The sequence below is a fragment of the Somniosus microcephalus genome, chromosome 9 (genome assembly GCF_052327205.1).
Source record: "Somniosus microcephalus isolate GS21.2 chromosome 9, FLI_Smic_1.0, whole genome shotgun sequence".
Taxonomy (NCBI): domain Eukaryota; kingdom Metazoa; phylum Chordata; class Chondrichthyes; order Squaliformes; family Somniosidae; genus Somniosus; species Somniosus microcephalus.
In genome coordinates, this window is record NC_140995.1 from 150,424,422 (window position 1) to 150,452,016 (window position 27,595).

General features: G+C 48.2%; 2 protein-coding genes across 2 annotated transcripts; one reads left to right on the forward strand and one right to left on the reverse strand.

The window, feature by feature from the left end:
- Nucleotides 1-1,394: 1,394 nt before the first annotated feature.
- Nucleotides 1,395-4,003, reverse strand: LOC147112766 (uncharacterized). Its single transcript, XM_085996234.1, has 3 exons — nt 3,924-4,003; nt 3,032-3,767; nt 1,395-2,919 (listed from the first exon to the last, which is right to left on the reverse strand). Exons 2-3 carry the CDS (start codon nt 3,204-3,206, stop codon nt 2,063-2,065), a joined length of 1,032 nt encoding a protein of 343 aa, XP_085852360.1. The 5' UTR covers nt 3,207-3,767; nt 3,924-4,003; the 3' UTR covers nt 1,395-2,062.
- An 8,144-nt stretch (nt 4,004-12,147) lies between these two features.
- LOC147112767 (calcium homeostasis modulator protein 4-like) lies at nt 12,148-26,914 on the forward strand. Its single transcript, XM_085996235.1, is given in 3 exon segments — nt 12,148-12,723; nt 12,725-12,781; nt 25,937-26,914. Coding segments are annotated over 3 exon segments (945 nt in total). The 5' UTR covers nt 12,148-12,231; the 3' UTR covers nt 26,333-26,914.
- The last annotated feature ends 681 nt before the right edge of the window (nt 26,915-27,595 follow it).

Here is a 27,595-nt window from a genome sequence, read left to right on the forward strand (position 1 = left end):
AATAAGATGTAGGTCTGTGATATTCATCAGGCGGGAAGGATGTGTTTGCAAGCCGTAAAAGCATGCTTCCTGGCATAGCCAGAGTTGATGTTATAGGCACTCAGTTTATTAAAAGAAGTGTAACAACTATTTCCATTTACTCCGTACAGGTACGTCTGTGTGAGGAGTAGTCCTGTGAGCGAGGAAAATGCCCTGTTGTAGAAATTTAGCCCTGATGCTACTTCTGCATTTGCTGCAAAGAAATAGGAATGCCAGGGAACAACGTGGAAGATTGAGGAACCAGGAACGTCTCCTGATCAGAAGGAACAACTACCCACCAAACAGAGTTTACAGGGAGAGGCGATCACTTGAAATGCTGTCCGAGGAGTTGTGTATCAGGCGGCTGCGCTTCAGTAAAGACGCAATTGGTCGACTATGTGACATGTTGAAGGCAGACTTGGAGCCACGCTCGAAGATCCACACTGCCTTGTCAGTGAACATGAAGGTAACCACAGCATTGAACTTCTTTGCAAGTGGATCATTTCAAGCAGGCACCGGTGACATAACCAACATCTCCAAGAATGCTGCGAGGGTCTGCATTCACCAGGTCACAGCAGCCATTTGCCGTAGGATTTCAGATTTCATTCATTATGACTTGTCAACTCGACATCAGAAGGAGATGGCCTTAGCTTTCTATCGCATTGCTGGATTCCCCAAAGTGATTGGGGCCGTCGATGGAACACATATTGCACTGAAGTCACCCAAGGATGCACCTGTGACATTCATTAACAGGAAGGGGTATCATTCATTGAATGTAATGATATTATGTGATGCGCACCTGAGGATCCTAAACGTTAATTCTGGACACCGGGGAAGTAATCATGACTCCTTTGTCCTCCGGAACTCTAAATTGTATGATTCTCTCAAGAAATTGCCTACAGGATCCGCATGGATACTGGGCGACAAGGGCTACCCGCTAAAACCATGGCTGATGACCCCCTACCGCAATACCATTAATCAGTCTCAGGAGAGATATAACCATGCACACGTGACTACACGTCAAGTGGTGGAGAGGACAATAGGAGTTCTGAAATCACACTTCCGGTGCCTGGATAGGTCAGGGGGGACCTTGCAGTACTCTCACCAGAAAGTGTCAAGGATTGTGCTGGCCTGCTGTGCTTTGCACAACCTTGCCCTGCAGGAAGGACTGACCCTTAACAATGAGGAACAGCTGCCTCTTGAAGTGGAGGATGAAGGCGATGGCAATATGCATGCTGCCAGGCCTCATGGAGAGGAACCAAGTGCCGCCGAATGTAAGGCTGCTCGCGAAGTGCTGGTAGCCAACACCTTCACGTGGTAGTTATGCCCTGTACCTAACCCTCCCCCCGCAAGGCAAAGACAGAAGCAGACACATATTAAAGTGCAACATTGACCTTTTATTGCATAATAAAAAACTTTTCTCATTCAGTTTCAATGTCTAAAGTGAATAACTTGTAAATTTTAAGTAACTTTTATGAACGTAAAAAAAAATTTATGGACAGGAACAGTGAGGAAGTGTTACTGGAAAGAATTCGTCGTTACTTGTCTTTCTTCGTTCAAGGATGTTAATGACCTACTTAATGCAATTTAAAAATGTTAATGTTAACAGTTTTTAAATCACTTTGTAAACAGGTTTAACTATTTGTGTTTGATTCGTAGTGATATAACAAAAATAAAGATGCTAACTACCTCTTTCAACGTTTTCAAACATGTGCAAAATGGTGACTGTTAAAAAATAAAGTGTAAACATTTTACAGTAATTTTTACCTCCTTACTGCAATACAAACATTCAAAGTGCAAACTAGCTATTTCACAATATTGTAACATTTGTTGTAAAAGTTTTTGAAGTTAAATAAATGTTTAAATTCTTTCAACATTGCTTACTGGGTGTCCTTTCCTTCATAAAAAAACACTTGAATTTAAATATGTAATTAAAAATTTAACATTTAAATAAAGTGAAAAATATAACAATTTAACGATTTGCCAACTGGCCTGTGTGACTGAGGGTTGAAGGTGGCAGAGTGAGTGAGCTGAAAGTGACACTCTAACGTTTCCTGCGCCTTTTCAGTACCCGTGACTGGAGCCCTCCAGATCTACTTCCAATGGCCCTGTCAGATTGATCCTGCTCTTCAGCAGCGGCTTGAGGAAAGGGTTGATGCTGAGGCATTTCTACGCTGCCCTGCATCATGACTGGCGCAGCTGCTTGCTCCTGGGACCAAAGTGGCTCTGCACTGTGACCTGGGGAGGGCATTTGTGCTGGAATCAGCGTTATGCCAGTAGTGTTAGATACAAGCGAATTAAGCATTGCAATCATAGTTTCATTAAGTATCGCCAACTGTGAGGATATCTGATTAAGAGAATTATCATTAAGCATCACCAAATGTGAAGATATCTGATGAAGAGAATTATCCAACTGCGATATCTTTGTAAGATAATTATCATTAAGCACCCCAAACTGCGATGATATCTGATTTAGTGTAATGCCAACATTCTCCATTCCCTGCCTGAAATGGTCTCTATCATCTACTTCCTTCTCAGTGAGAGAGCTCAGCAATTGGCTTAAACCTGCAATATCTTGCTGGTCATCTTGCAGGTGCTGCTGTGCCTCAGCTACTCCCACCTGCACTGAAGTGTCCATTTGGTGTCTGCCTGTGGAGCTACAGTCATCATTGACTCGCACAGAGCCACAAGGGCCAGGAGATGGTGAGATAGTGGCCACCGACACAGGGTCTGTACACTCCTGCTGCACTTGCCGACATAGGACAGGTTGCTCCTGTTCCTCAACCACCTCAGCCACCTCAGTAACTGCTGGCATTGCATCAGAAAAACCTTCCCCAATGCCCTCTGTGGCCGCTGACTCCACGCACTGCTCATCCCGTGTGTGAGAGGTACTCGGTCCAGCTGTGGGAAGGAAGCAGAAAACATTTGCTAAGGTAAAGCACGATGTGCCACATCACAGATATTCAGCACACACCTAACCTTATTTAACATATGGCTGCCCAGGCCAACTCACATTGAGGGTCAGAAATGCCTGTTTCAGATGCATCCGCGGGGCGATTGCTAGCAAATTCGTACATCTGCTGGACCCGTTCCTCATGTTCAGTCAAAACCCTCAGCATGGCAACACCACCTCCTGTGAGTGTGCGTTCCCTGGAGTTGTGAGCACTTTTACTCTGAAATTGCAGCATAAATAAGAGAATCACACAGCTGCATTTCTGACATGGGACAGCGAAGGCTTTGAAGACTGGGCTGGGTGTTTCTTTACATCTTTGATTGAAGTTTTACAGCTACTAGCAATGCAATCAAGATAACAGAACATTAGGTATCCTTGAGATGGCCCCAAAGCCATAAAGTTTTATTGCTACCTCAGGTGACTTTACCAAGAAGTAAATTGACTGCTGTAAAAGAAAGCCTTTATAGATCTGGCTAACTTAAATTCTAAGCAATGTTACAGTACACTTTAGTTATAACTGCACAAACACTGACAGATCGGAGAATGTCACTTAATTTATTGCGGCATTGTTCCGCTGTACGTGGAATGGTGGAGGTCGCGCTGACAGCTTCTGCAACTTCCGACCACGCTGCCGTCTGAACTTTTCGCGGAGCTCTCGACTGCTCATTCCCAATGATGCGCAGGCGCCTTGCCTCCACCTCGTTGAGGAGATTGCTGAGGTCATCATCAGTGAAGTTCTGACTTCTTGTAATCACGTTAATTGTTCTAATTCCAGCCATTTCACTTTGCTAATTAACTGCAAAGAATTAATAGAATGTTTTCAAGGCTTTAAAAATTGCTTAAATAGCTTCAATTGTCTTTAAAACTATGTAAGAGTCATCAAAATCATTTAAATGTTTTTAAAATTTTATAAAAAGTTCACAAAACATTCATAAAATAGCAGATAACTTACTTTCCCTGCAGCTGTGTAACTCCAAAGTCCTGTGCAGCTGATCGGAGAGATTGGGGGCGTGTCCTGCTGCAATGAGACCTTAAGGGGCGTGTCTCACTTGCACTGCACGCTCCTGGCTTCGCGCTGGCTGCACTCCTGGACGGCGTGACGTCATACGCTGCCCGGGATTCTTCTTTCAGTTTCAGCAAGTGCAGGCGTCCCTGGAGCTAATCGGCAGGAGCGCGGGGTAAGTGCAAATACGGGGCTTGCACGCGCTGCAAGCCCCGTTCTGGAATTTCTGGCCCTTTGTTTTCCTTTTGTCATCTTCTCCACTTAGTACTGCTGAGCTTTTAACTGAATATTCCAGTCAACTCTATCTTAACTTATTGCCAGTGGTAAGTTGTGTGAAGGAGGCTTTGGCAGGGCCTCCTCGGCTCCAACACCTGTGGAACTGGTCAGATTGTGCAAGGTGCTGCTCCGACCAGTTACAAATAGTTACAGCCTTATTAAAAGGATCTCAGGGGGAGGAGATAGAGGGGATCGGAGGGAGAGGGAGGAGAGGGGAGATCAGAGGGGGGAGTAGAGAGGGTCGGGGGGGGGAGGAGAGAGAGATCGGGGGGAGGGAGATCGTGGGGGGGGAAGAAAGGAGATCGGAGGGTGAGAGAGAGAGAGGAGAGTGGAGGGGGAGGGAGGAGAGGGGATCGGAGGGGGAGGGAGGAGTGGGGATCGGAGGGGGAGAGAGAGAGAATGGAGGGGGGAAAGAGGAGATCGGATGGGAAGAGAGAGAGATCGGAAGGAATGAGAGAGGAGATCAGAGGGGGAGAGATAGGGGATCAGAGGGGGAGAGAGGACATCAGAGGTGGGAGAGAGAGAGAGGAGATTGGAGGGGGAGAGAGACAGTGGAGATTGGAGGGGGAGAGAGACAGAGGAGATCAGAGGGGGAGAAAGAGATGAGCTCAGAGGGGGAGAAAGAGAGGAGATCGGAGGGGGAGAGAGAAAGAGGAGAACGGAGGGGGAGGGAGGAGATGGGATTGGGGTGGAGAGAGAGAGAGGAGATTGGAGGGAGGAGGAGAGGAGATCAGAGGGGGAGAGGGAGAGGAGATTGGAGGGGGGAGGAGAGGGGATCGGAGAGTGGAGATTGGAGATCGGAGATCGGAGCTCGGAGAGAGAGGAGCTTGGCGAGCAGGGGGAGGTCAGGAGCTCGGGGCGGGGGGGAAAGTTTATGAACTCGGGGAGGGAAGGTCAGGAACTTGTTGGGGGTAGCACAGTGAGAACAGTGGGGAGGGGGGAAGAACTAGATCCAGGTCTAAAGGGGGCAGATTGAGAGCAAGAACGTGATCCAAATGGGAAAATAGATCAGGAAATAGAAAATAGAAAATAGATACCACCAAGCATAGACTGCATTACAGCACTAAGACGTTGCGTCGCTAGGCCTGTGCTGCAATGGAAGCTGCCAGATCATCCATCACACGTGGCATCAGGTCTGGGTTGCCACAGTCTCTCTGAGAGTCTACCATCCTTTGCAGACTGAAAATGATGGGCCCCATGGTGTGCGCTGTAAGAAATAGCTGTTAGATTCAAAAATGTGGTTTTAATTCTTCAAACAGAGACTGACAACAAACTGAAGAAATGCAGCCGGGAATAGATGGCAGGAATGTCAGCAAGGTCAGATAACAAGCACAAAAAGACAAATGGCCGAGGCCAGGGCATGGAAGTGATGAGGGAGTCGGAAAATGCAAGACAACACAGGATGGTAGAATGACAGTTAGACAATATGGAGCCAAAAAGTCATAAAATGTCCTTAAAGAAACATAACAAGACATTCCTCAGAAAGTTAAGAGGAAGGCCTTGTCAGCCATGCAGGAAGGGATGGTGAGGGATGCCCCCCTCCCCCCGCTTCACAATTGGATTATAGATGGGGAACAAATGATTGATAGCAGGTAATCACTAGCCCATCGAAATAAAATATAAAACAATGGACTGAGAAGGAAATAGTTAGGCAGTAAGGGGTGAGGGCTTCCCTGAGGTGGCTACGGCCTAACACCTTGGTCAAGTTTAGCCTCTGAGGTGGCTGACAGCCTAACACCTCCAACAGCTCGAGGGATGACCCAACGGAAGTGACCGCTGCAGCAGACTGCAGGAATCCACCCAATCCAAGACCACCGTATTGCCTCACCATCTGTCCGGTTGTTTCGTTCTGTTCCAGGGCCGTAGATTGCCCTCATCTGTCACGGGTTGCATGTCTACTGTATCTATTTCAATCGCATGTTGTAATATCTAATTATGCTTAAACTGTAGCTCTCTAATGAAAAGCCTTACAACTCCTAAGACCCTTTGGGTAATCTGTGTGTGACCTGTGATCCAAAGTCTTACAGCGCAGAGGCTTGTGCAATGTTGGAGGCGGGCTGCTCCACACTCCTTATCATTGCCGAGAGGATCTCGGCCACACTTGCCATTGCACCTATCATCTCCGTGTGCATGCCCATCAGCCTTTTTCTAAAGGCCTCTCCATCAAGGTCCTCCTTGGAGTCCTGTACAGCAGAACTCGCGCGCAAACTCGCCCTCTGGGGAGCTGGCCCCCGAGCTACCCTTTCCCCCTGGCCTTGCTGCAGCCCACTCGTCCCCGCTACAGATCCCGTTACTATACTGGCCTCTAAAGAACGCGTAGTGCCAGTATCTGAGCTGGTGCCTGCAGGTGTGACATGCAGTGACGCGGTGTGTTCTTCCTCCTCTTCTCCTGCCTCGCTCTCTACGGTACCCTCAGGGACAGGCTGCTCAGGTGCTTGCTGATTTCTGAAAGCATAAAGGCACAAGAGTCAGGTTAAGGTGAGGGGAGGGGGGCAGGAAGGGAGAAATGCATGCATACAGCATGATTAGCTGGAACGTGCGAAATGCTTGTGGGGTAAGGGCGAAGTGGGATGTGAGAAGAAGGAGTAGGGATGAACATACCGTTGTTGTCCCCAAGGGTATCAACATAACCATTGACCATGGCGCCCACCACCTGGCGCCCAATAATCTGCAGCACTCGATTTTCCAGCGCAGACAATGGTTCGGTGTTGGCTTGTCCCCTGCCTGTGTGCTCCTGCTAACTCCTGTTGTGAGCCACCTTGGCCTATAAGAGAAAGGAAAGTGTGTGAGTGAGTGTGGAGCAATGTGTTTGGGTGATGTCCCTGCCATAGTTGAATAGCTGTCATTGTGTGCAAGGTGTGAGATGTGGGTGTGATTGCTGGTAGGTAGAGATTGTTGGTGGGTGAGTGCTGGAGGTGTGGTGCTTTTGGCAGTGTATGAAGATTGTGGTACAGATGGTGGTATGTAGCATTTGTTGAAGCATTCACTCACCCTAACCACCCGAGTGAGGTTCTTAAATTTCTTCCTGCACTGTGTGTGGGTCCTGGGGACCACAGTGCTGCCCGAGACATGCTGCGCTACCTCCGTCCACTTGGTTCAGAAGAGTTGTGTCGAAGACCTCCTGCCACTTGCCGGGTAGAGCGCCGCCCTCCATCTCTCCACAGTGAACACCAACACCTCCAATGCTTGATTACAGAATCAGTGATCTCTCTCCCTGGGGCGTAGATCTACCATGCGTACAGCTGCTTCAATCCTCTGACTCCTCCTCCTTGTCCTGTTTCTGCTTGCTGGGGCAACTGCACAGCCAGCAATGCTGAGAATGAGGTTCTGTAGCTTCACTGAACCTCCCCTTTAAGTACTGAAAAAAGCCTATGGCAATCATGACTTGCGAATAGACTGCACCTGATATTGGTCCACCCTTTGAATGTAACTCCAATTAGCTTGGGCTTTAAGACTTGATTTAGGACTCCAATCATTTTTTAGAGCAGTGAGCACAAATTTTGCGTGCAATCTAAAGGAATAGCGCTGGTGCTAATTCTTCAAATTTTCTAATGACACCGCCCATTCCTTGGCTATAATGAATTTCTAGCCCATAGAGTACAAAAGCAAGGAAAAAATTATGAAACTTTATAAAACACTGGTTCGGCCTCAACTGGAGGATTGTGTCCAATTCTGGGCACCACATTTTAGATAGGATGTGAAGGCCATAGAGAGGGTGCAGAAAAGATTTACAAGAATGATTCCAGAGATGAGGGACTTCAGTTACATGGATAGAGAAGCTGGAGTTGTTCTCAGAGCAGAGAAGGTTGAGAGGAGATTTGATAGAGGTGTTCAAAATCATGAGGGGTCTGGACAGAGTAGATAGAGAAAAACTGTTCCCACTGGCGGAAGGGTTGAGAACCAGAGGACATAGATTTAAGGTGATTGGCAGAAGAACCAAAGACGACATGAGGAAAAACTTTTTTACTCAGCGAGTGGTTAGGATCTGGAATGCATTGCCTGAAAGGGTGGTGGAGGCAGATTCAATGGTGGCTTTCAAAAGGGAATTAGACAATACCTGAAGGAAAATATTGCTGAGCTACAGGGAAAGGGCGGGGGAGTGGGCCTAGCTGAAGTGCTCTTGCAGAGAGCTGGCATGGGCTCGACGGGCTGAATGGCCTCCTTCTGTTCTGTAACCATTCTATGATTCTATGAATTTTCTGTACCTGGGCAGGTCAGGTGCGGGCAGTCAGTGTGGCGGGTCGCAACCCCGTTGCTGCTTCTATCCCACTGCAGAAAACGGCTCTCCAATAATAGGGCCTATTAACCCGCCCTGCGTTTTACCCAGCTACAGCTTTTACCTGAAGGAAGTGATCAGCTGTGAGGTTAAATCTTTTATAATACATTTGGCGCTGTTAAATAATCAGCTGGAGCAATGGCCACTCAACTGCCGCCTCTGGTTGACAGACAAGGTTCCTGAGCTGTGTGAAACCTGTGGCCATACAGGGAAATTTGAAATGTAGTGGGGGAAAGGCTCTTAAGTGTCTGACAACAACTTTATAATGATTTCAATTAGGTCGCCCACCTCTGCCGGTCGGGTCGCTGCCACACCGGCAAACACGCCCGAGAGGGATGACAGCGGGTTCCTGACTTGCTCCGATTTTTTTCAAATTTTCCACCCGACCCGCCTCCCATCACGCCCCCAAAAAATTCCAGCCAACATTTCAGATCGATGGGAGTGGAACGGAGAATTAAAGTGACAGGCGACCGGAAGCCCGGGGTCATGTTTATGGACTGAACGGAGGTGTTCCGCAAAGTGGTCACCCAATCTGCATTGGTCTCCCCAATGTAGATCAGCATCGTGATCAGCGTATACAATATATTAAATTGCAAGAAGTACAAGTAAATCTCTGTTTCACCTGGAAGGAGTGTTTGGGGCCCTGGACAGTGGAGAGGAGGTAAAAGGGCAGGTGTTGCATCTCCTGTGCTGCATCTCCTGTGCTTGCATAGGTAGGTGCCTTGGGGAGGAAAGGGGATGTTGGGGTGATTGAGGAGTGAACCAGGGTGTCGCAGAGGGAGTGGTCCCTTCCACTCCCACTCTGACCTCTCTGTCCTTAGCCTCTTACACTGGTCCAACGAAGCTCAACGTAAGCTCAAGGAGCAGCCCCTCAGCTTTCGATTAGGCACTTTACAGCCTTCTGGACTCAACATCGAGTTCAACAATTTCAGACCATTGCCTCGACCCCTATTTTTTCACAAGGCAGCTGTTGATGATTCTGCCATTCCCATTTACATCTCCTCTAGAGCCATCTTTTATGTCTTGTCCCATTATCATCTCCTTTTGTTTTGTACGCTCATACCTTTTGTCATTTAATCTCTCCTGCCTTCCACCCTATCACAGACCTTCCCTTTTGTTCTATCCTTCCCTCCCCCCTCTCCCTGCCCCTACATTTGCTTAAAGTCTGTTACATCTCTAACTTTTTTCAGTTCTGATGAAAAGTCATCGACCTGAAACATTGGGCTGAAATTTCTGGGGTGGTAGCGGACGCGATTGGTGGTGGGTTGTGAGGGAAAGTTGTTACTTTTGACAGCAGGTCAGGAACCCGCTGTCAGTTCGCTCCCCCGTGCCTTTCCCACAGGCGTGTCTGTCATCGTGAAGCCGGCCCGACCTGCAGCAGTGAGGGACCCAATTGAAGAAATTATGAGGTACTTTACAGGCACTTAAGCACCTTTTCCCCCTACTTTTTAAGTTTCCCTGCATGGCCACAGGATTCACACAGCTCGGGAACCACGTCTGTCAACCTGAGGTGTGAGATCCGTGGCCATTGCTCCAGCTGATTACTTGACAGCATGGAAAACAAACCAAAATATAAACATATTGATTACATCAGCTAACAGATTGATGGAGGTCTGTTCTACTTGAAAAGCTACTGGTAAATGTAAATTCAGAAATTCCTGAAAGACTTCAAGTGCTACCCTGGATGGTGAGGGAAATACATTTTTCACTGGCCATTCTCGGCTGTTGCCTTCCAACTCAACAGTGATTGCAGTGAATTGATCTGCACTATAAAAAGTGACATATTGTGGCAAAACCACTAAGAGACTCTTACAGTGACTTACATAATTGTCTGTAACCAATGTTATTACCTCTAGCATTAATTGTCTGTAACCAATGTTATTACCTTTCAAGTTGGCTCTGGTTAAACAGAGCTAGATCGACAACATCACGATCTGACGCGATGACGTCATCACGTGGGTCACGTGATGTCCTCTTCGGCGGGAAACGTGATGATGTCATCACGTCAGAGGTAGAGGGCGGGGCAGCCAGTCCTCGTGTGGATTGAAAGAGAAAAGACCTGTTTTGAGCTTCTCCTGTAGTTTCTTGTTTTGTAAAGTTCTTAGACAATAAATTCAGTTTGTTAACTTCCAGTAAGTTATAGATTCTTTGTTAGGAGTGCAGAGACTCCTACAATATAGCATTTAAATAAATGTTTGTGTTGTTTCTGGTCAGGTTTCTCACACAGTATAGTGTGATTTTCCAGTTACACATTAAATCATGTCATCAACCGTAACAATTTCATTCTCATCACTCATTCCAGTGGTTCAATTTGCATTCAGTCCCTGAATATAACTAATTTAATTATTGAGCCTGAGACCTTAGGGTGAATTTCTGCAGAGGTTCTCTCACTTGTCCATTGTTAACTTTAATGGAAGAGCTTCAAAAATCCCAGAAACACATTGTAAGCAGCACTTACACTGTTTGTCAGGGATTCTGCTGCTCTTCAGCTGAACTTGCATAAGATTATAAATTCACCCTTTACAATTACATTTAAAATCTGCTTCATTTCATGTATTACCTATGCACACACATATTTTATTTGTACCAGTTACTGCTACAAAGGTCTATAGATTTGTGACTAAAGCACCAATAATAACATCCCAATTAATGTACTTTTTAAATTATGTTCTTGATCATATTTGTAGATGGAGTCCTATTACTCAATGATAATATTATTTAAATATTTATTTGTCACTCATATATAACTTTTATTATATTGTACAGTAAAGATTCAACACCTACTATGTTAGAATAAAACCCTCATCCATGCCTTTGTTACCTCTAGACTTGACTATTCCAACACATTCCTGGCTGGCTTCCCATCTTCCACCCTCCATAAACTTAAGTTCATCCAAAACTCTGCTGCCCGTATCCTAATTTGCACCAAGTCCCGTTCACCCACCACCCCTGTGCTCATTGACCTACATTGGTACATGGTTAAGCAACGCCTCAATTTTTAAATTCTCATCCTTGTTTACAAATCCCTCCATGGCCTCGTCCCTCCCTATCTCTGTAATCTCCTCCAGCCCGCCCTACAACCCATTGAGAGATCTGCGCTCTTCCAATTCTGGCCTCTTGAGCATCCTCGATTTTAATCGCACCGCCATTGGCGGCTATGCCTTCAGCTGATGAGACCCTAAGGTCTGGAATTGCCTTTCTAAACCTCTCCACCTCTCTACCTCTCTTTCCTCCTTTAAGATGCTGCTTTAAACCTACTTCTTCTGCCCTAATATCCCCTCATGTGGCTCAGTGTCAAATTTTGGCTGATAACACTCCTGTGAAGCGCCTTGGGATATTTTACTACATTAAAGGTGCTATATAAATGCAAGTTTTTGTTGGTGTTGTTGAAGCAGGATTATACTTGAATTAAAAAGTGCAAAAGCGTAAGTAGCCATTCAAAAGTTCAGAAGTGGTCAAGTTAGAAATACTAAATGCCTTCTAAAGCACGAAGACAAACTAACATATTTCCGGTCCTCTACTAATTATAGAACATCTTGCAATGGTAATGAGAAGCAAATTGGAGATTTCAACAAAGGAAGTGACACTGCATGGTTATAAGAAGTTGCATTCACTGAGGTCTGCCTTAGAATCGCATCCCTGAATTGAAGGCAACACAGCGCTAATTTATTTGAGGCGGCAAAAGAGGAAAGTCAAGGTTAAAAAATGCCGATTTCTAGTATCTTGTCATTTATCAAAGGCAAACAGAATACGATTCTAAATTTAGTAATTACACTGGTGACAAGCTTTGGCCAGCAAGCAGTCTCGTCTTTCGCCTTCAATTGCCCATGCAAGCCAACAGTAAGTCTATATTACGGTCTGGCTTTTTTTGCAGTTCCTGCACTGGTGTTGCTGATCCTTGGATACACCATTAATGATCTGACCTGGAAATTAATAATGAGTTTTAGAACTGGCCCAAATTTGAAGCCTAAAAATGTCAAACTAACCTGCCACGTCTTTTTCAACATAACGGGAACAGCCATAATCGCCCCAATAACTTGGCTGGCAGTTACTCTGCTAAATGGCTTGTATTACACGTGCGGCATGAGTGAGTTTTTATCAGTTGATAGCTGGAAAGTTTTTGACAATATCAGTCCTCAGGAGCAGAGGGACATTCTGGCTCGCTTTCCCTGTCCTAAAGTCAGCATTAACGAGATAAAAAAACATCAGTGAAATAAGAAATGAAGGCAATCGTATTCTTCTGTTCCAGTCCCAGGTATGTGCGGGTGAAAGATTGTTTTCTTCATTTAGTCTTCCAGTTGTGTACTTACTTTGATTTCAGGCAGTAAAAAATGAATGATGACGTTTCATTTTTCTAAAATAATTTAAAAATCTATTTGTTTTCCAGTTATTCATCAAAGTTGTATTTGCCACGTTTATCAAACTTACAATATGAAAGTATGCATTGCGTTACAATGGTGATAAAGGATTATTCATACAAAATACTAAGCATGTTACGTCTTTTAACTTTAGAAAATAGTTCGGTACTCACCAAACTTGCAGATGTAAACATGAAGCCCATTCTCACAAAATGTTTCAATCAGAACAAATTAGAGTGTTGCATCAGAAATATGAAGCTGAATGAAAGGCACAATCCTTTTTGTATAGTACTGAGCTCTCTCACGCGCTCCAGATTGCTATTAAATATTAATTAACAGTAAAGTCTGAAGTAGATTTCTTCAAGTTTTATTTTGTTATGATTCTAACCTCTTTCTGTCCATCATCCCCCAACGTAATGCTGGAAAAAAAAATAATTCCACTATTGTGAGTTTTCCTAAATTACAACAGTGACTACACTTCAAAAACAAATGGCTCTGTAGTCCTTTGGAACACGGGCTCCACAGGCCGAATAGCCTCCTTCTGTGCTGTAACCATTCTATGATTCTATGATCCTGAAGTTGTGAAAGGAGCTATTTAAATGCAAATTCTTTCTTCTTTCTTTAACAGAATGCTGAGGGGTCCCTGTAGTGCTTGTTTACTGTATTGTGATGCAAAAAAATTATAGAAACTGCATTAGAGTATATGGGATATAGATGACATTTTGTAGGACCCATTTTCCTCTGCTTTGCGCCCAGGAAATGCTCAGTAACCAGGTGTAAAGAAAAGGAAAAAGAGGCAGAGACATGTGATGCTAGATCTTTGTCCACTTAGCACTGCCATGGGATTTACCGGGAGGTATCATTTAAATTGAATATAAATGAGGAGGGAGTGATGTCACAACATTTGCCTGCCTTGTTTGCCTCCCCCTGCGCCCAATGGATGCCCATTATGAAGGGCACATAGAAGACAAAGGTCTTGCACCCTGCCAGCCTCCGATAGGAGGAGCTGAGACCATGCAGCAAGACCATGGAGCAGTCAAAAAAGTCATTCCCCTTTTTTTCATCTCTCTGTTGATCTTTGGGGCTGGAAGCCTTCTGGCTGCTGTTTTGAGACAGTAGCCCAAAGACCCCGCAGCCAGCAGCAGAAATCTAGCACAAAAATCTATAGGGATTTTTACCCCCATTTCCAGCTGCATGGCCCTGCCAGTGGCTGGGTCTTCAACTGGGGCTCATTGGAGCTAGGACAATGACCTGTAGCAAATACAACTATATCTAGACCAGATGGAATGCACTTTGGGTGCACTCCATCACCCAAATGCAGGAAGAAAATTGCTCCCTTAAGTCATACTGTAAAATAGAAGTTATAATGCAATGTGGACTATAGGGGCTAGAAATTAATTATAGCCAAGCAATGGGTGGTGTCAGTAGAAAAGTTGGAAAATTAGCGCCAGGCGCAAATGCTTTAGACGGCATGCAAAATTTGTCCACACTGTTTAATAAAATGATTGGAGTCCTAAATCAAGTCTTAAAACCCAAGCTCATTGGCATTACCCTTAAAGGCGAGTGCAGTCTCATCACAACTCATCATTGCCGCAGGCTTTTTTCACTACTTAAAGGGGAAGTTCATTGATGCTGCAGCACATCATTCTCAGCATTGCTGGCTGTGCAGCTGCCTCAGCAAGCAAAAGCAGAACAAGGAGAAGGAGCTGGAGAACTGAACCAGGTGTGCTCATGGCATGTCCATGTCCCAGGGCGAGAGTCCACAGATTCTGCAATCAAGCATTAGAGGTGTTGGTTTTCACTGTGGAGAGATGAAGGGTGGTGCTCTAGCTGGTAAGTGGCAGGAGGCTCTCACCACAAGTCTTTTGCACCATGTGGAGGGAGGTAGCAGAGCACATCTGATTTGATTGGGATTACAGAAACGTGGCTGCAGGGTGGGCAAGGCTGGGAACTTAACATCCAGGGATATACAATATTTAGGAAGGATCGGCAAAAAGGTAGGGGAGGTGGGGTAGCATTGCTGGTAAAGGAGGGGATTAATGCAATGGAAAGGAAGGATATTAACTCGGATGAAACGGAATCTGTATGGGTAGAAATGAGAAATAGCAAGGGGAGGAAAACGTTAGTGGGTGTGATATATAGGCCTCCAAATAGTAATATGGAGGTGAGGGAAGGCATAAAAAGGGAAATTAGAGAAGCGTGCGATAAGAGCACAGCTGTCATCATGGGTGACTTTAATTTACATATTGATTGGACTACCCAAATTAGTAAAAATTCTGAGGAGGAGGAATTCCTGGAATGTTTTCGGGACGGTTATCTGGACCAATATGTCGAGGAGCCGACTCGAGATCAGGCCATTTTAGACTGGGTATTGTGCAATGAGAAGGGACTTATCAACAATCTTCTTGTACGAGGCCCCTTGGGTCAGAGCGATCATAATATGATCGAGCTCTCAGTCGAGATGGAGAGTGAGGAAATTGAATCAGAGACTAAGGTCCAGAACTTAAATAAAGGGAATTACGAGGGTATGAGACGGGAATTGGGTAAGATTGATTGGGTGGTGTTTCTGGGGGGATTGACAGTGGATAGACAATGGCAAGCATTCAAAGATAGAATGGAAGAATTCCAGAACATGTTTATACCGGTTTGGCATAAAAATAAACCTAAAAAGGTGGCTCAACCGTGGATAACGAGGGAAATTAGGGACAGCATAAAATCAAAAAAAAGGGCATATCAACTGGCAAAAAAAAGCACCAGACCGGAAGATTGGGGGCAGTACAGGATACAGCAAAAGAGGACAAAGGGATTAATCAGGAAGGGGAAAATAGAATACGAAAGTAAACTTGCAGCAAACATAAAGACAGACTGCAAAAGCTTTTATCGGTATATCAGGAGGAAAAGACTGGTAAAATCCCAAGTCGGTCCCTTGCAGTCCGATTCGGGAGAATATATAATGGAGAATAAGGAAATGGCAGACCAATTAAACTCATACTTTGGTTCTGTATTCACAAAGGAGGACACAAATAACCTCCCAGGAATATCGGCAAACATAGGGACTAATGAGAGGGAGGAGCTGACAGAAATTAGTATCTCTAGGGATATGGTGTTGGGTAAGTTGAGGGGACTGAAGGCCGACAAATCCCCGGGGCCTGATAAACTACATCCTAGGGTACTTAAGGAGGTGGCCCTGGAGATAGCAGATGCTCTAAGGATCATCTTCCGGAACTCCATTGACTCGGGAACAGTACCCGTGGATTGGAGGGTAGCTAATGTTACCCCAATATTTAAAAAGGGGGTGTGGTAAACCACGTTCACTATTGTATCACTGTTAGTAGTTAGCACTGTTCACCACTGTTCGTTATAACTGTATCACTGACCACTATTGTATCACGGTACGAGGTCGCCTCTTGCCACACTGCTATACCTGGGATGACCACTGCCGACTCCGCCTTGGCTCCACCCACCAGGCCAGGTATAAAGGTGAGCGACTGGCTGGTATTCCTCCTGCTTGGATCGGATCACCCACGAGAGTGGGCTCTGTTATTTAGTCAATAAAAACCTTTAGTCACCTTCGTAACTCTTCGCCTTTTATTGGAGGAATTGATAGGTATATCAATTTTATTGACTAAATTTAATGATGTCCAACAACGAGTCACAACCGGCGGAGGAGCCACCAGCGCAGCTCCCAGGAGCACAGCCACACCAGCCAGCTTGGCTGCGAGCCCTCAGACCGCCGTACCTGGACCTGAACCCACGAGCAGCAAACTCAGCCGCAGACTTTAAACACTGGCTGGTCTGCTTCGAATCATACCTGAGAGAATCCAGCGTCCCTCAGGCATCCAAACTAAGTGTCCTGCAGGCACAACTGAGCCCGAGAGTATACACTCTCATCGAGGACATGACTACCTACGAGACCGCCATCAACCTGCTGAAACAGAAGTACCGGACCCCGGTAAACTACATGTACGCTAGGCACCTCCTAAGATCACGGCCGCAACAGCCAGGAGAATCAGTAGCCGAATTCTCACAGGCGCTATATGCACTCGCCAGGAACTGTGAGTTTAAATCGGTGTCGGCAGCCGAAAATACTGAAGATAATATCCGCGACGCATTCCTGAAAGGCCTACGGTCCGAGTACTCACGGCAAAGACTGCTGGAAGCTAAAGACCTCAGCATGGAAAAAGCTGAAGCCCTCGCTATCTCCCTGGAAGTGGCCCACCAAGATCAGGAAGCATTCACCAGGTACTGCTCGCGACCCTGGGACTCGGGCCCGACCCCTACCACAGCACCCTTCCCAGCGCCGCCCCCGGGACCTACCTCTGCGTCGGCGTCCCGGACCCGACCGGCCCCGCCACCCCCGGCACCGGCCCCGACATCGGGCATCCGCGATCGGGCCGCCGGCTGTTTTTTTTGTGGCCAGGAGAAGCACCCGAGGTCGCGCTGCCCAGCCAAGAACTCCATATGTAAAACCTGCCTGAAGAAAGGCCACTTCTCCAAGGCCTGCAGGAGCGGATCCTCAGAGGCCAGCAGTGCCGCATGCGAACTATGGGGGCGGCCATCTTCGTTTAGGGCAACTGAGGCCAGCATCCCCACACATGAGTCATGGGGGCGGCCATCTTTGTTTAGGGCAACTGAGGCCAGCATCCCCACACATGAGTCATGGGGGCGGCCATCTTTGATTAAGGCAACCGACCCCAATAGTGCCTCATGGGGCCCTACCTCGTGGGAGACGCCATTTTACTCACCACGCCCGACCGCCTCGCCCGCAGATGACAACGACTCGCTCGGCTACACACTAGCTTCCGTCACCCTGGACCAAGCCCGCCCGCACCATCTGTCCAAGTCAATGATGGACATCAAAGTGAACGGCCACGCCACGACCTGCCTGTTCGACAGCGGAAGCACGGAGAGCTTCATCCACCCAGACACGGTGAGCCACTACTCCCTCTCTGTCCTACCAACGCGCAGCCGAATCTCGATGGCATCGAGGTCCCACGCCACGGACATCAGCGGCTACTGTGTCGTGACCCTGTCGGTTAAGGGCACGGAGTATAAAAACTTTAAACTCCTCGTCCTCCCCCATCTCTGCGCTGCCGTCCTACTAGGGCTGGACTTCCAATCCCACCTCCAAAGCGTAACCCTAGCATACGGTGGACCCCTCCCCCCACTCACAGTCAACAACCAGCAAACGTTAAACCGCCCACCGCGTAACACCTGCAGCCTCTCCACCCTCAAGGTCCCGCCACCCTCTCTGTTTGCTAACCTTACCCCTGACTGCAAACCCGTCGCTACCAAAAGCAGGCGGTATAGCGCCGGGGACAGAGCCTTCATTAGCTCTGAGGTGCGGCGCCTCCTGAAAGAGGGCATTATCGAGGGGAGCAGCAGCCCCTGGCGTGCCCAGGTCGTAGTCGTAAAGACCGGCGATAAAAACCGCCTGGTCATCGACTACAGCCAGACCATAAACAGATATACCCAGCTGGACGCATACCCCCTCCCCCGCATATCTGACATGGTCAATCAGATTGCACAGTATAAAGTATTCTCGACCATCGACCTGAAGTCGGCCTACCACCAACTCCCTATCCACCCTGAGGACCGCCAGTATACCGCCTTCGAGGCGAATGGGCGCCTATACCACTTCCTTAGGGTCCCCTTCGGTGTCACTAATGGGGTCTCGGTCTTCCAAAGGGAGATGGACCAGATGGTTGACCAGAACGAACTGCAGGCTACATTCCCCTACCTAGATAACGTCACTATCTGCGGCCGCGACCGGCAGGAACATGACGCGAATCTGGAGAAATTCCTCCGTACGGCCCAACGGCTGAACCTCACCTACAATAAGGAGAAATGCGTGTTTAACACCACGCGCCTTGCCATCCTCGGCTGCGTAGTGGAGAACGGAATCATCGGCCCCGACCCAGAAAGAATGCGCCCCCTCATGGAGCTACCCCTCCCCCACTGCCCTAAAGCACTTAGGAGAACCCTGGGGCTTTTCGCCTACTATGCCCAATGGGTACCCAATTACGCGGACAAAGCCAGACCCCTCCTGAAAGCCACTTCCTTCCCCCTCACGGAGGAGGCGTGCGCGGCCTTCTCCCTCATTAAGGGAGACATAGCCAAGGCCACGATGCACGCAGTGGACGAGTCCATCCCCTTTCAGGTGGAGAGCGACGCATCCGACTTCGCCTTAGCCGCCACCCTAAACCAGGAGGGGAGGCCAGTGGCCTTCTTCTCAAGGACCCTACAGGGCCCCGAGATCCGACATTCGTCGGTCGAGAAAGAGGCCCAGGCGATCGTGGAGGCAGTACGGCGCTGGAGGCACTACCTGGCAGGCAAACGATTTACCCTCCTCACCGACCAGCGTTCGGTGGCTTTCATGTTTAATAACAAGCTGAAGGGCAAAATCAAGAATGACAAGATTTTGAGATGGAGAATCGAGCTCTCCACCTACGATTATGAGATCTTGTACCGGCCAGGCAAGCTGAACGAATCCCCTGATGCCCTTTCACGAATGACATGCGCCAGCGCGCATATCGATAGGCTTCAGACCCTCCACGACCAGCTCTGCCACCCCGGAGTCACCAGACTCTACCATTTCATTAAGGCCCGCAACCTGACCTACTCCATCGAGGAGGTCAGGACCATGACCAGGAACTGCCAGACCTGTGCGGAGTGCAAACCGCATTTCTATAGGCCGGACCGAGCAAGCCTGATCAAGGCCACCCGCCCCTTCGAGCGCCTGAGCATCGACTTTAAGGGGCCCCTCCCGTCCTCTGACCGTAATGTGTACTTCCTCAACATCGTTGATGAGTACTCCCGTTTCCCCTTTGCCTTCCCCTGCCCCGACATGACCAGTAGCACGGTCATTAAGTGCCTGAATGCCCTCTTCGCCTTGTTCGGGTTCCCGAACTATATACACAGCGACCGGGGCTCCTCCTTCATGAGCGAGGAACTCCGGCAATTCCTCCTAGAGAGAGGTATTGCAGCAAGCAGGACCACCAGCTACAACCCCAGAGGTAACGGTCAGGTGGAAAGAGAGAACGCGACGGTATGGAAGGCCGTCCTCTTAGCCTTAAAGTCTAAGGGCCTCCCAACCTCCCGCTGGCAAGAAGTCCTCCCGACAGCGCTGCACTCCATCCGGTCATTACTTTGCACGGCCACTAACACCACCCCCCATGAACGAATGTTCGTTTTCCCCAGGAAGTCGACTACGGGAACCACTCTACCAACCTGGCTGACCGCCCCGGGGCCGGTCTGGCTGCGGAAACACGTGAGGACCCATAAAACGGACCCCCTGGTCGAGAGGGTGAACCTCCTGCACGCCAACCCCCAGTACGCCTACGTGGCGTACCCAGACGGGCGGGAGGACACTGTCTCCCTACGAGACCTCGCACCCTCAGCCGATCCGGAAACACCGCCACCACCCCCCCCAACCTCAGTCCAGGTAGACGGCATGCCGGAACCCCACGAGCCCTCGCCGACCACGCAAACACCAGCATCAACACCGGATAAGGCACCAGCACCGGATAAGGCAACACCACCGCTGCGGCGATCGGAGAGGCTTACGAAGCCTCCGGACAGACTGACCTACCAGAATTGGTAGTACACTTCACCCCGCCGGACTTAATTCTAAACAAGGGGTGAATGTGGTAAACCACGTTCACTATTGTATCACTGTTAGTAGTTAGCACTGTTCACCACTGTTCGTTATAACTGTATCACTGACCACTATTGTATCACGGTACGAGGTCGCCTCTTGCCACACTGCTATACCTGGGATGACCACTGCCGACTCCGCCTTGGCTCCACCCACCAGGCCAGGTATAAAGGTGAGCGACTGGCTGGTATTCCTCCTGCTTGGATCGGATCACCCACGAGAGTGGGCTCTGTTATTTAGTCAATAAAAACCTTTAGTCACCTTCGTAACTCTTCGCCTTTTATTGGAGGAATTGATAGGTATATCAGGGGGGTAGAGAGAAAGCAGGGAATTATAGACCAGTAAGCCTTACATCGGTTGTGGGCAAAATGCTAGAGTCCATTATTAAGGATAAAATAGCGGAGCACTTGACAAATGGGGAAAGGATCGGACAGAGTCAACATGGATTTACAAAGGGTAAATCGTGTTTGACTAATCTGCTGGAATTTTTTGAGGAAGTAACTGGTAAAATAGATGGGGGAGAGCCAGTGGATGTGGTGTACCTTGACTTCCAGAAAGCCTTCGATAAGGTTCCACACAAAAGATTATCATGCAAAATTAAGGCTCATGGGATTGGGGGCAAAGTATTAACGTGGATAGAGAACTGGCTGGCGGATAGAAAACAGAGAGTTGGAATAAACGGCTCGTTTTCGGAGTGGCAGGCAGTGACCAGCGGGGTGCCGCAAGGATCTGTCCTGGGACCCCAGCTGTTCACAATATATATAAATGATCTGGATCAGGGAATTGGATGCAATATTTCCAAATTCGCTGACGACACTAAACTAGGAGGAGGGGTGGGCTCTGATGAGGATGTCAGGAGGCTACAGTGCGATTTGGACAGGTTGGGGGAATGGGCGGATACGTGGCAGATGCACTATAATGTGGATAAATGCGAGGTTATCCACTTTGGGGGTAAAAACAGGAGGGTAGATTATTATCTAAATGGCAATAGATTGGGAGATGGGGAAGTGCAGAGGGACCTGGGTGTTCTTGTGCACCAGTCACTGAAGGAGAGCATGCAGGTGCAACAGGCGATTAAGAAGGCAAATGGTATGTTGGCCTTCATATCAAGGGGGTTCGAGTATAGGAATAGGGATACCTTACTACAGCTGTACAAGGTGCTGGTGAGACCGCATCTGGAGTATTGTGTACAGTTTTGGTCGCCCCATCTGCGGAAGGATGTTCTTGCCATGGAAAGAGTGCAGCGGCGATTCACCAGGCTGATACCTGGAATGGCGGGAATGACCTACGAGGAGAGATTGAATAGTTTGGGCTTGTACTCACTGGAGTTTAGAAGATTGAGAGGGGATCTCATCGAAACATATAAAATTATGGCAGGCCTGGACAGGCTGAATTCAGAGAGAATGTTTCCAATGGCAGGGGAGCACAGAACCAGGGGCCACAGTCTAAAAATAGCGGGCAAATCATTTAAAACAGAGATGAGGAAGAATTTCTTCACTCAAAGAGTGGTGAGCCTGTGGAATTCCCTGCCACAGAGGGCTGTGAAGGCTAATTCAATAAATATTTTCAAGAGAGAATTGGATATATTTCTGAAGGCTAAGGGGATTAAGGGTTACGGAGAAAAGGCGGGGACGGGGTACTGAACTGGTAAGATCAGCTAAGATCTCAGATGAAGATCAGCCATGATCTCATTGAATGGCGGAGCAGGCTCGAAGGGCCGAATGGCCTACTCCTGTTCCTATCTCTATGTTTCTATGTCCCCAGGATCCACACACAGTGCAGGAAGAAATTTAACAACCTCACTCGGGTGGGCAGGGTGAGTGAATGCTGCAACAAATGCTGCATACCACCACCTGTACCACAATCTTCACACACTGCCCAAAGCACCACACCCCCAGCACTCACCCACCAACAATCTCCACCTACCAACACTCACACCCACATCTCACACCTTGCACACAATGACAGCTATTCAACTATGACAGGCACATCACCCAAACACATTGCTCCACACTCACTCATACACTTTCCTTTCTCTTGCAGGCCAAGGTGGCTCACAGCAGGAGGGAGCAGGAATGCACTGGCAGGGGACAAGATGACACCCAACCACCATCTGTGCTGGAAAATCAAGTGCTGCAAATCACTGGGTGCCAGGTGGTGGGTGCCATGGCCACTGGCGACGTTGATACCATTGGGGAGAACAACGGTATGTTCATTCCTACTCCTTCTCACATCCCACTTCCCCCTCACCCCACAGCTAATCATGCTGTATGCATACATTTCTCCCTGCCCCCTCTCCTCAACTTAACCTGACTCTTGTGCCTTTATGCTTTCAGATAATCAGCAAGCACCTGAGCAGCCTGTCCCTAAGGTCACGGCAGAGAGCGGTGCTCGAGGAGAGGAAGAGAAAGAAGACACCGCATCAATATATCTCTCACCCGCAGACACCAGCTCAGATACTGGCACTACACCTTCTTTAGAGGCTAGCATAGTAGCGGGATCTGCACAGGGTGAGGCACTGGGAATGAGTGGGCTGCAGCAAGGCCTGGGGGAAGGGGTAGCTTCGGAGCCAACTCTCCGGAGGGTGAGTTCACGCACAAGTTCTGCTGCACAGGACACAGATGAGGACCTCAATGGGGGGCGTTTAGAAAAAGGGTGATGCATATAGAGATGATAGGTGCAATGGCAAGGGTGCCCAAGAGCCTCTCAGCAATGATAAGGAGTGTGGAGGAGACTGCCTCCAACATTGCACAAGGCTCTGCGCACACCATGGAGCTCATCATTTCCAGTCTGCAAAGGATGGTAGACTCCCAGAGAGACCGTGGCCACCCAGACCCGATGCCGCGTGTGATAGGTGATCTGGCAGCTTCCATTGCAGCACAGGCGGAAGCGACGCATCATCTTAGTGCTGTAATGCAGCCTATCTTTGGTGGTATCCAATTTCAGACTGCTCTCATGCAGTCTCAGCTTGATGCCACGCAAGCTCTGACTGCTGCCATCGTGACTGGGGCTTTCACTGTGTTGCAGCAGGCCAGCAATCTGTGCTGCAACAGATTGGTAGGGATGCCGAGGTGCTGCCCCGGGGTAGTGGCAGTGGGTCAGTGGAGCAGGTACCTGCTGTCCTCTCTCAGGATGACAGCATTCCTGTTCCCACCCCTGCCACTCTGCCATTGCCCTGGTCGCTGCCTGTCATCCAACCAGCCCAGACTGCTGCTGCCCATGCTGAGGTGGTGCAGTCCACAGCCAGGACTTCCAGGTCCAGAGCTGGTCGAGGACGTCCTGCAAGGCCATCTGAAATCTACCGCATGGACACTCAGCAGCCACTGGGCCAACACTTCGTAGGAGCACTAGAGCAGGAAAAGCACAGTAACATCATGCACTAAGGGATTTCACAAGGGTAAAAAGTAAATATTTTTGGTGTAAATATGTGTCCACTAACTTTCGATAAATGTATTAATTCAATTTGGATTCTTTTGTGGTGTCTCTCATTTCAGCTTTGCACTGTGATATGGCCTGCAAGATGGATGGAATGATGGGGATGTGGTGAGCAAAGGAGATCTGGGGTTTAACTCACCCTGGTGTGAGCCTTGTGGTCTGTTTAGAGGAGGTGGCAGAGCTCTGTGACCACCTCCTTAGTGAAGCAGAACCGTCTAATACACTGCTATTCACCTAATTGAAAGTAGGAGATGTGCTCTCAGAATAGATTTGGAGTGTAAGGCCTCCTGGTGAGAGCCCTGCTGTCCCTCCTCATCTCTCTATGCACATGTTCCCGTATTTCTCACTCCCTATGCTCCCTCCGCCATAGATCCTGGAGGGCAAGGTGGCATGCCAGTACAGCCCCCATTAATGTTACCAAGTGTAGCAGTTTGAATCTTTGACGAATAAATGTAACTACTTTTTAGTTGCCAGAAGACTCCTGATACAAAATAACCTTGAAATTACTGAATGAAACTGTTGCAGTGAGCAAAAAAACACACTGAAACTGCACTAACCTGACAGCTGCGAGTGATTACTGATGATCCCTTTAAATAATGTCCCTGGAGCTGGCTTTCTGGTACTGCATGCTAGTTCTCCCTGTCAGTGTTTACTCCAGGTGGTGAGGTAAGTGGCGAGAATCAATTTAGCAAATCGGGCGGTCAGTGAGTATTGCACATTCACTGACGTCACGATCTACCTGGCATTGACGTTCCCGGTGATACCTCTTACGGGAGGGGGGTTGTATTTGGCCTGTGGTGCTGCATTCGCCTCACCCCGCTGACACTGGTCTAGTGCCCCATTAGCGCAATCTACTGGTGCTAACAGGAGGTGCTAAGGGAATGAACTTTTCGCCCTGGGATTTTTATTTCAAGTTTGCAATATCTGTTGTTTTATGGTGTGTAGTGCAGATTTACTGCTACTGGAAGCACCCCGCCTCCCTCTTGGGGCACTGCGAGCGAATATCGCGGCACTACGTGCCGCAGCACTTGTCAAGCCACGGTACTGCAGGCCTTCCTCCCCTTATCCAGAGATGTGTCGGACTCACGGAACTCATCCGGCACTCCACAGAGGGGGAGGGGGGCTGCTGCTGAGGAGGCCGGGGACGGCAACGGGGGCAGGTGCTGCCAGGCGGCCAACAACAAAAATGGCCGCCCGGCACCTCGCCTTTAATTAGTGCTGCCCCAGCCGCAGGTAGGCCCCCCTGACCCATCAGACATAATGTCCAGCGGTAAGTCAGGGGGCAATACCAAAGATCGCGGCCGGGGTGCAAGCTTGGCGCTGCTCATGGCAATGACGTCATCGCCGGCGGCGTAGCGCCGCCGGGTGCTAATGGTTACTGCCACTGCTAGCCCCCCGCTGAATTTTGCGGGAGGCATTGGTGGCGCTGCGCCCAGGTGCTAGTTGCTTTGCACCCTGTTAGCGTCCTCTTAGGGCGCTAGCGGGAGGTGCAAAGCAACCAAATTTTTCCCCCTTGATCCTTTTAAACCCAAAGTAGATAATTGCGAGAAGACCTCACAGAGGCATATAGTGAATGGTATAGAAAAGTTAAATCTGAAATATTATTTCAAATTAAAACCTGGCAGTAAGACAAGTTTAAATTCGAGAAATGCAAATGTAGATCTGATGGCAGCAGCAACTTCTTCACACAAAGGGGTAGATCTTGACTTTGTGTGATAGTGTAAAATGGTTAGCGCCCATTTTACACTATTGCGCAGAGTCAAAATTACCCCCAATAAGTGTTCAACTGACACAATCAAATCAATCATCCATTTTACACACCACCTAATTTAACTTTCCATTGGAGCTGATTGCATCAGTTCTCCGCCAGATGAGTTAGGTTAAAGTAACCCCCACAAATTTGACTGCAAATTCTTTCAGATAAATCAAATGTTTCTAACTTTTTCTCTTTTCACCATAGGTGGCTGGTTGGATTTTAATTGCTTGTGTGACTGTTGTTGCTTTTCTGGCTGTCTGTATTCCAAGATATTGCTCGCCTCTCCGTTATCTGCACCAAAGGTATTGGACAGAGTATCTAGGAAATGAAGATAGACTCTTTCAAGAGACGGTTAAAAAACATTCTCAACTGTACACTTTGAAGCACATCAAGAAGTTCTTTGGGTTTACAGCAGAGGAGAAACAAGTGAAGAAAATCCGCTTGCCTACCAAAACAGACTGGAAAATGATCTCAGGCATTAATGTGTTGGCTAACGTGGAGCATGACCGCTATCAGTACAGCCTCCTGCACACGTGGGCTGATAAACCAACTGCAGATGGTAATTTTATGCCAGTAGATGATGTGGTGCTTGAAGCATAAAAAATTTGAAGCTCAAGGCAACGGCGCGAAACTTAACAAAAGAAACCTGCATAACAAGATAACCCCCACAGAGACAGCATGACTGTCAGGGTAAACAAACCCATCGAAAACCCATCGAAACTCACCATTGAAACTCAGAGCCATTAAAAGGTGTTAACTAAACGATGAACTTAATCAAGAAATGGTACCAGCCTTTATGGACAGACACATGGGTAAGGAAAGCCAATTAAGAACTTCCATGAAACTAAGACCCAATCCTGGGGTTTTAGCAATTTATACTAGAGACAATGGACTTTAAAAGATATAAAAGCAAGAAGCCAAAAGCTCGCTCTCTCGCTCTCTCTTGACCATGCAGAAAAGCAGGAAGCCCCCCTCTACAGACCAGACCAAGAAGCAAGGAAGAAGGCCGCGTGCATTGCCTGACTCAGAGGGAAGTATAAGTCTGTTTAAATCTGTAACCCATTACCTTACCTGTTGTAATCAAGTAGAGTCCATAGGATACCAGTAGGCTATTGCTTTGTCCAATAGGCTATGTGCATGTGTGTGTGTTTAATAAACTTATTCCAAATTGTTTCAAAAGAATTGGTCTTGCTGTCAATTTAATGCCAGTCGAAATAAGAAGCTTACAAGGGGTCCAAGCCCTGACCCTGCCTGGCTTTCCAGGAGGGCATCACATCCACCAGGTGTTGAGGACATATGTCTGATGAGACCAGGTATACATCCACCAACGCTACACCAGGTCCCAACTGAGGACCATGGCAGAGCAGCTCCTGGCATAGTGGGGTCAATTTTCTGGCAGCCGTCAGGTGGCTTTTCATGCGGCTGGGGGCTGAAAATCAGCGAAAAAGCGAGTCAGGACCCCCCCCCCCCCGGCCGACTTTCGGACTGCTGTTTCTCCACGACCCGCTTCAGTCCCGGCCGCCGCTGGCGGGACTGGTCGTCGGAGCACTAATGACCAATTATCAGCTTGTTGAGGTAGATTTTCTGGGGCCATTGCAACTTTGGGGCTTTCCCCACATCAAACACGCCTGCGGGGAACCCCGCTGCTGAGACCTGGCGTGAAGCTTGCCGGCTTGCTTGCTGTCAGCTGCAGGTCAATCGGAGAAGCTGCGATTTAAAGGGACAGCACTTGTAAGTTGAAGGACCTTGTTGTTGCAGGTTTGGGGCTACTTCTTCAAGGCTTGGGCACAGCTGTGGAAGGTTGGAGCCTCACACACTTCTCCAATGCGATCTCCTGGGAAGCTCCTCTCGCCACCCTCACTC

Coding starts and splice junctions, on each gene's coding strand:
- LOC147112766 (XM_085996234.1), bottom strand. CDS start 3,206: ATGCTGCAATTTCAGAGTAAAAGTGCTCACAACTCCAGGGAACGCACA. Junction 2,920..3,031: donor AGGCATTTCTGACCCTCAAT/GTGAGTTGGCCT, acceptor TCCTTCCCACAG/CTGGACCGAGTACCTCTCAC.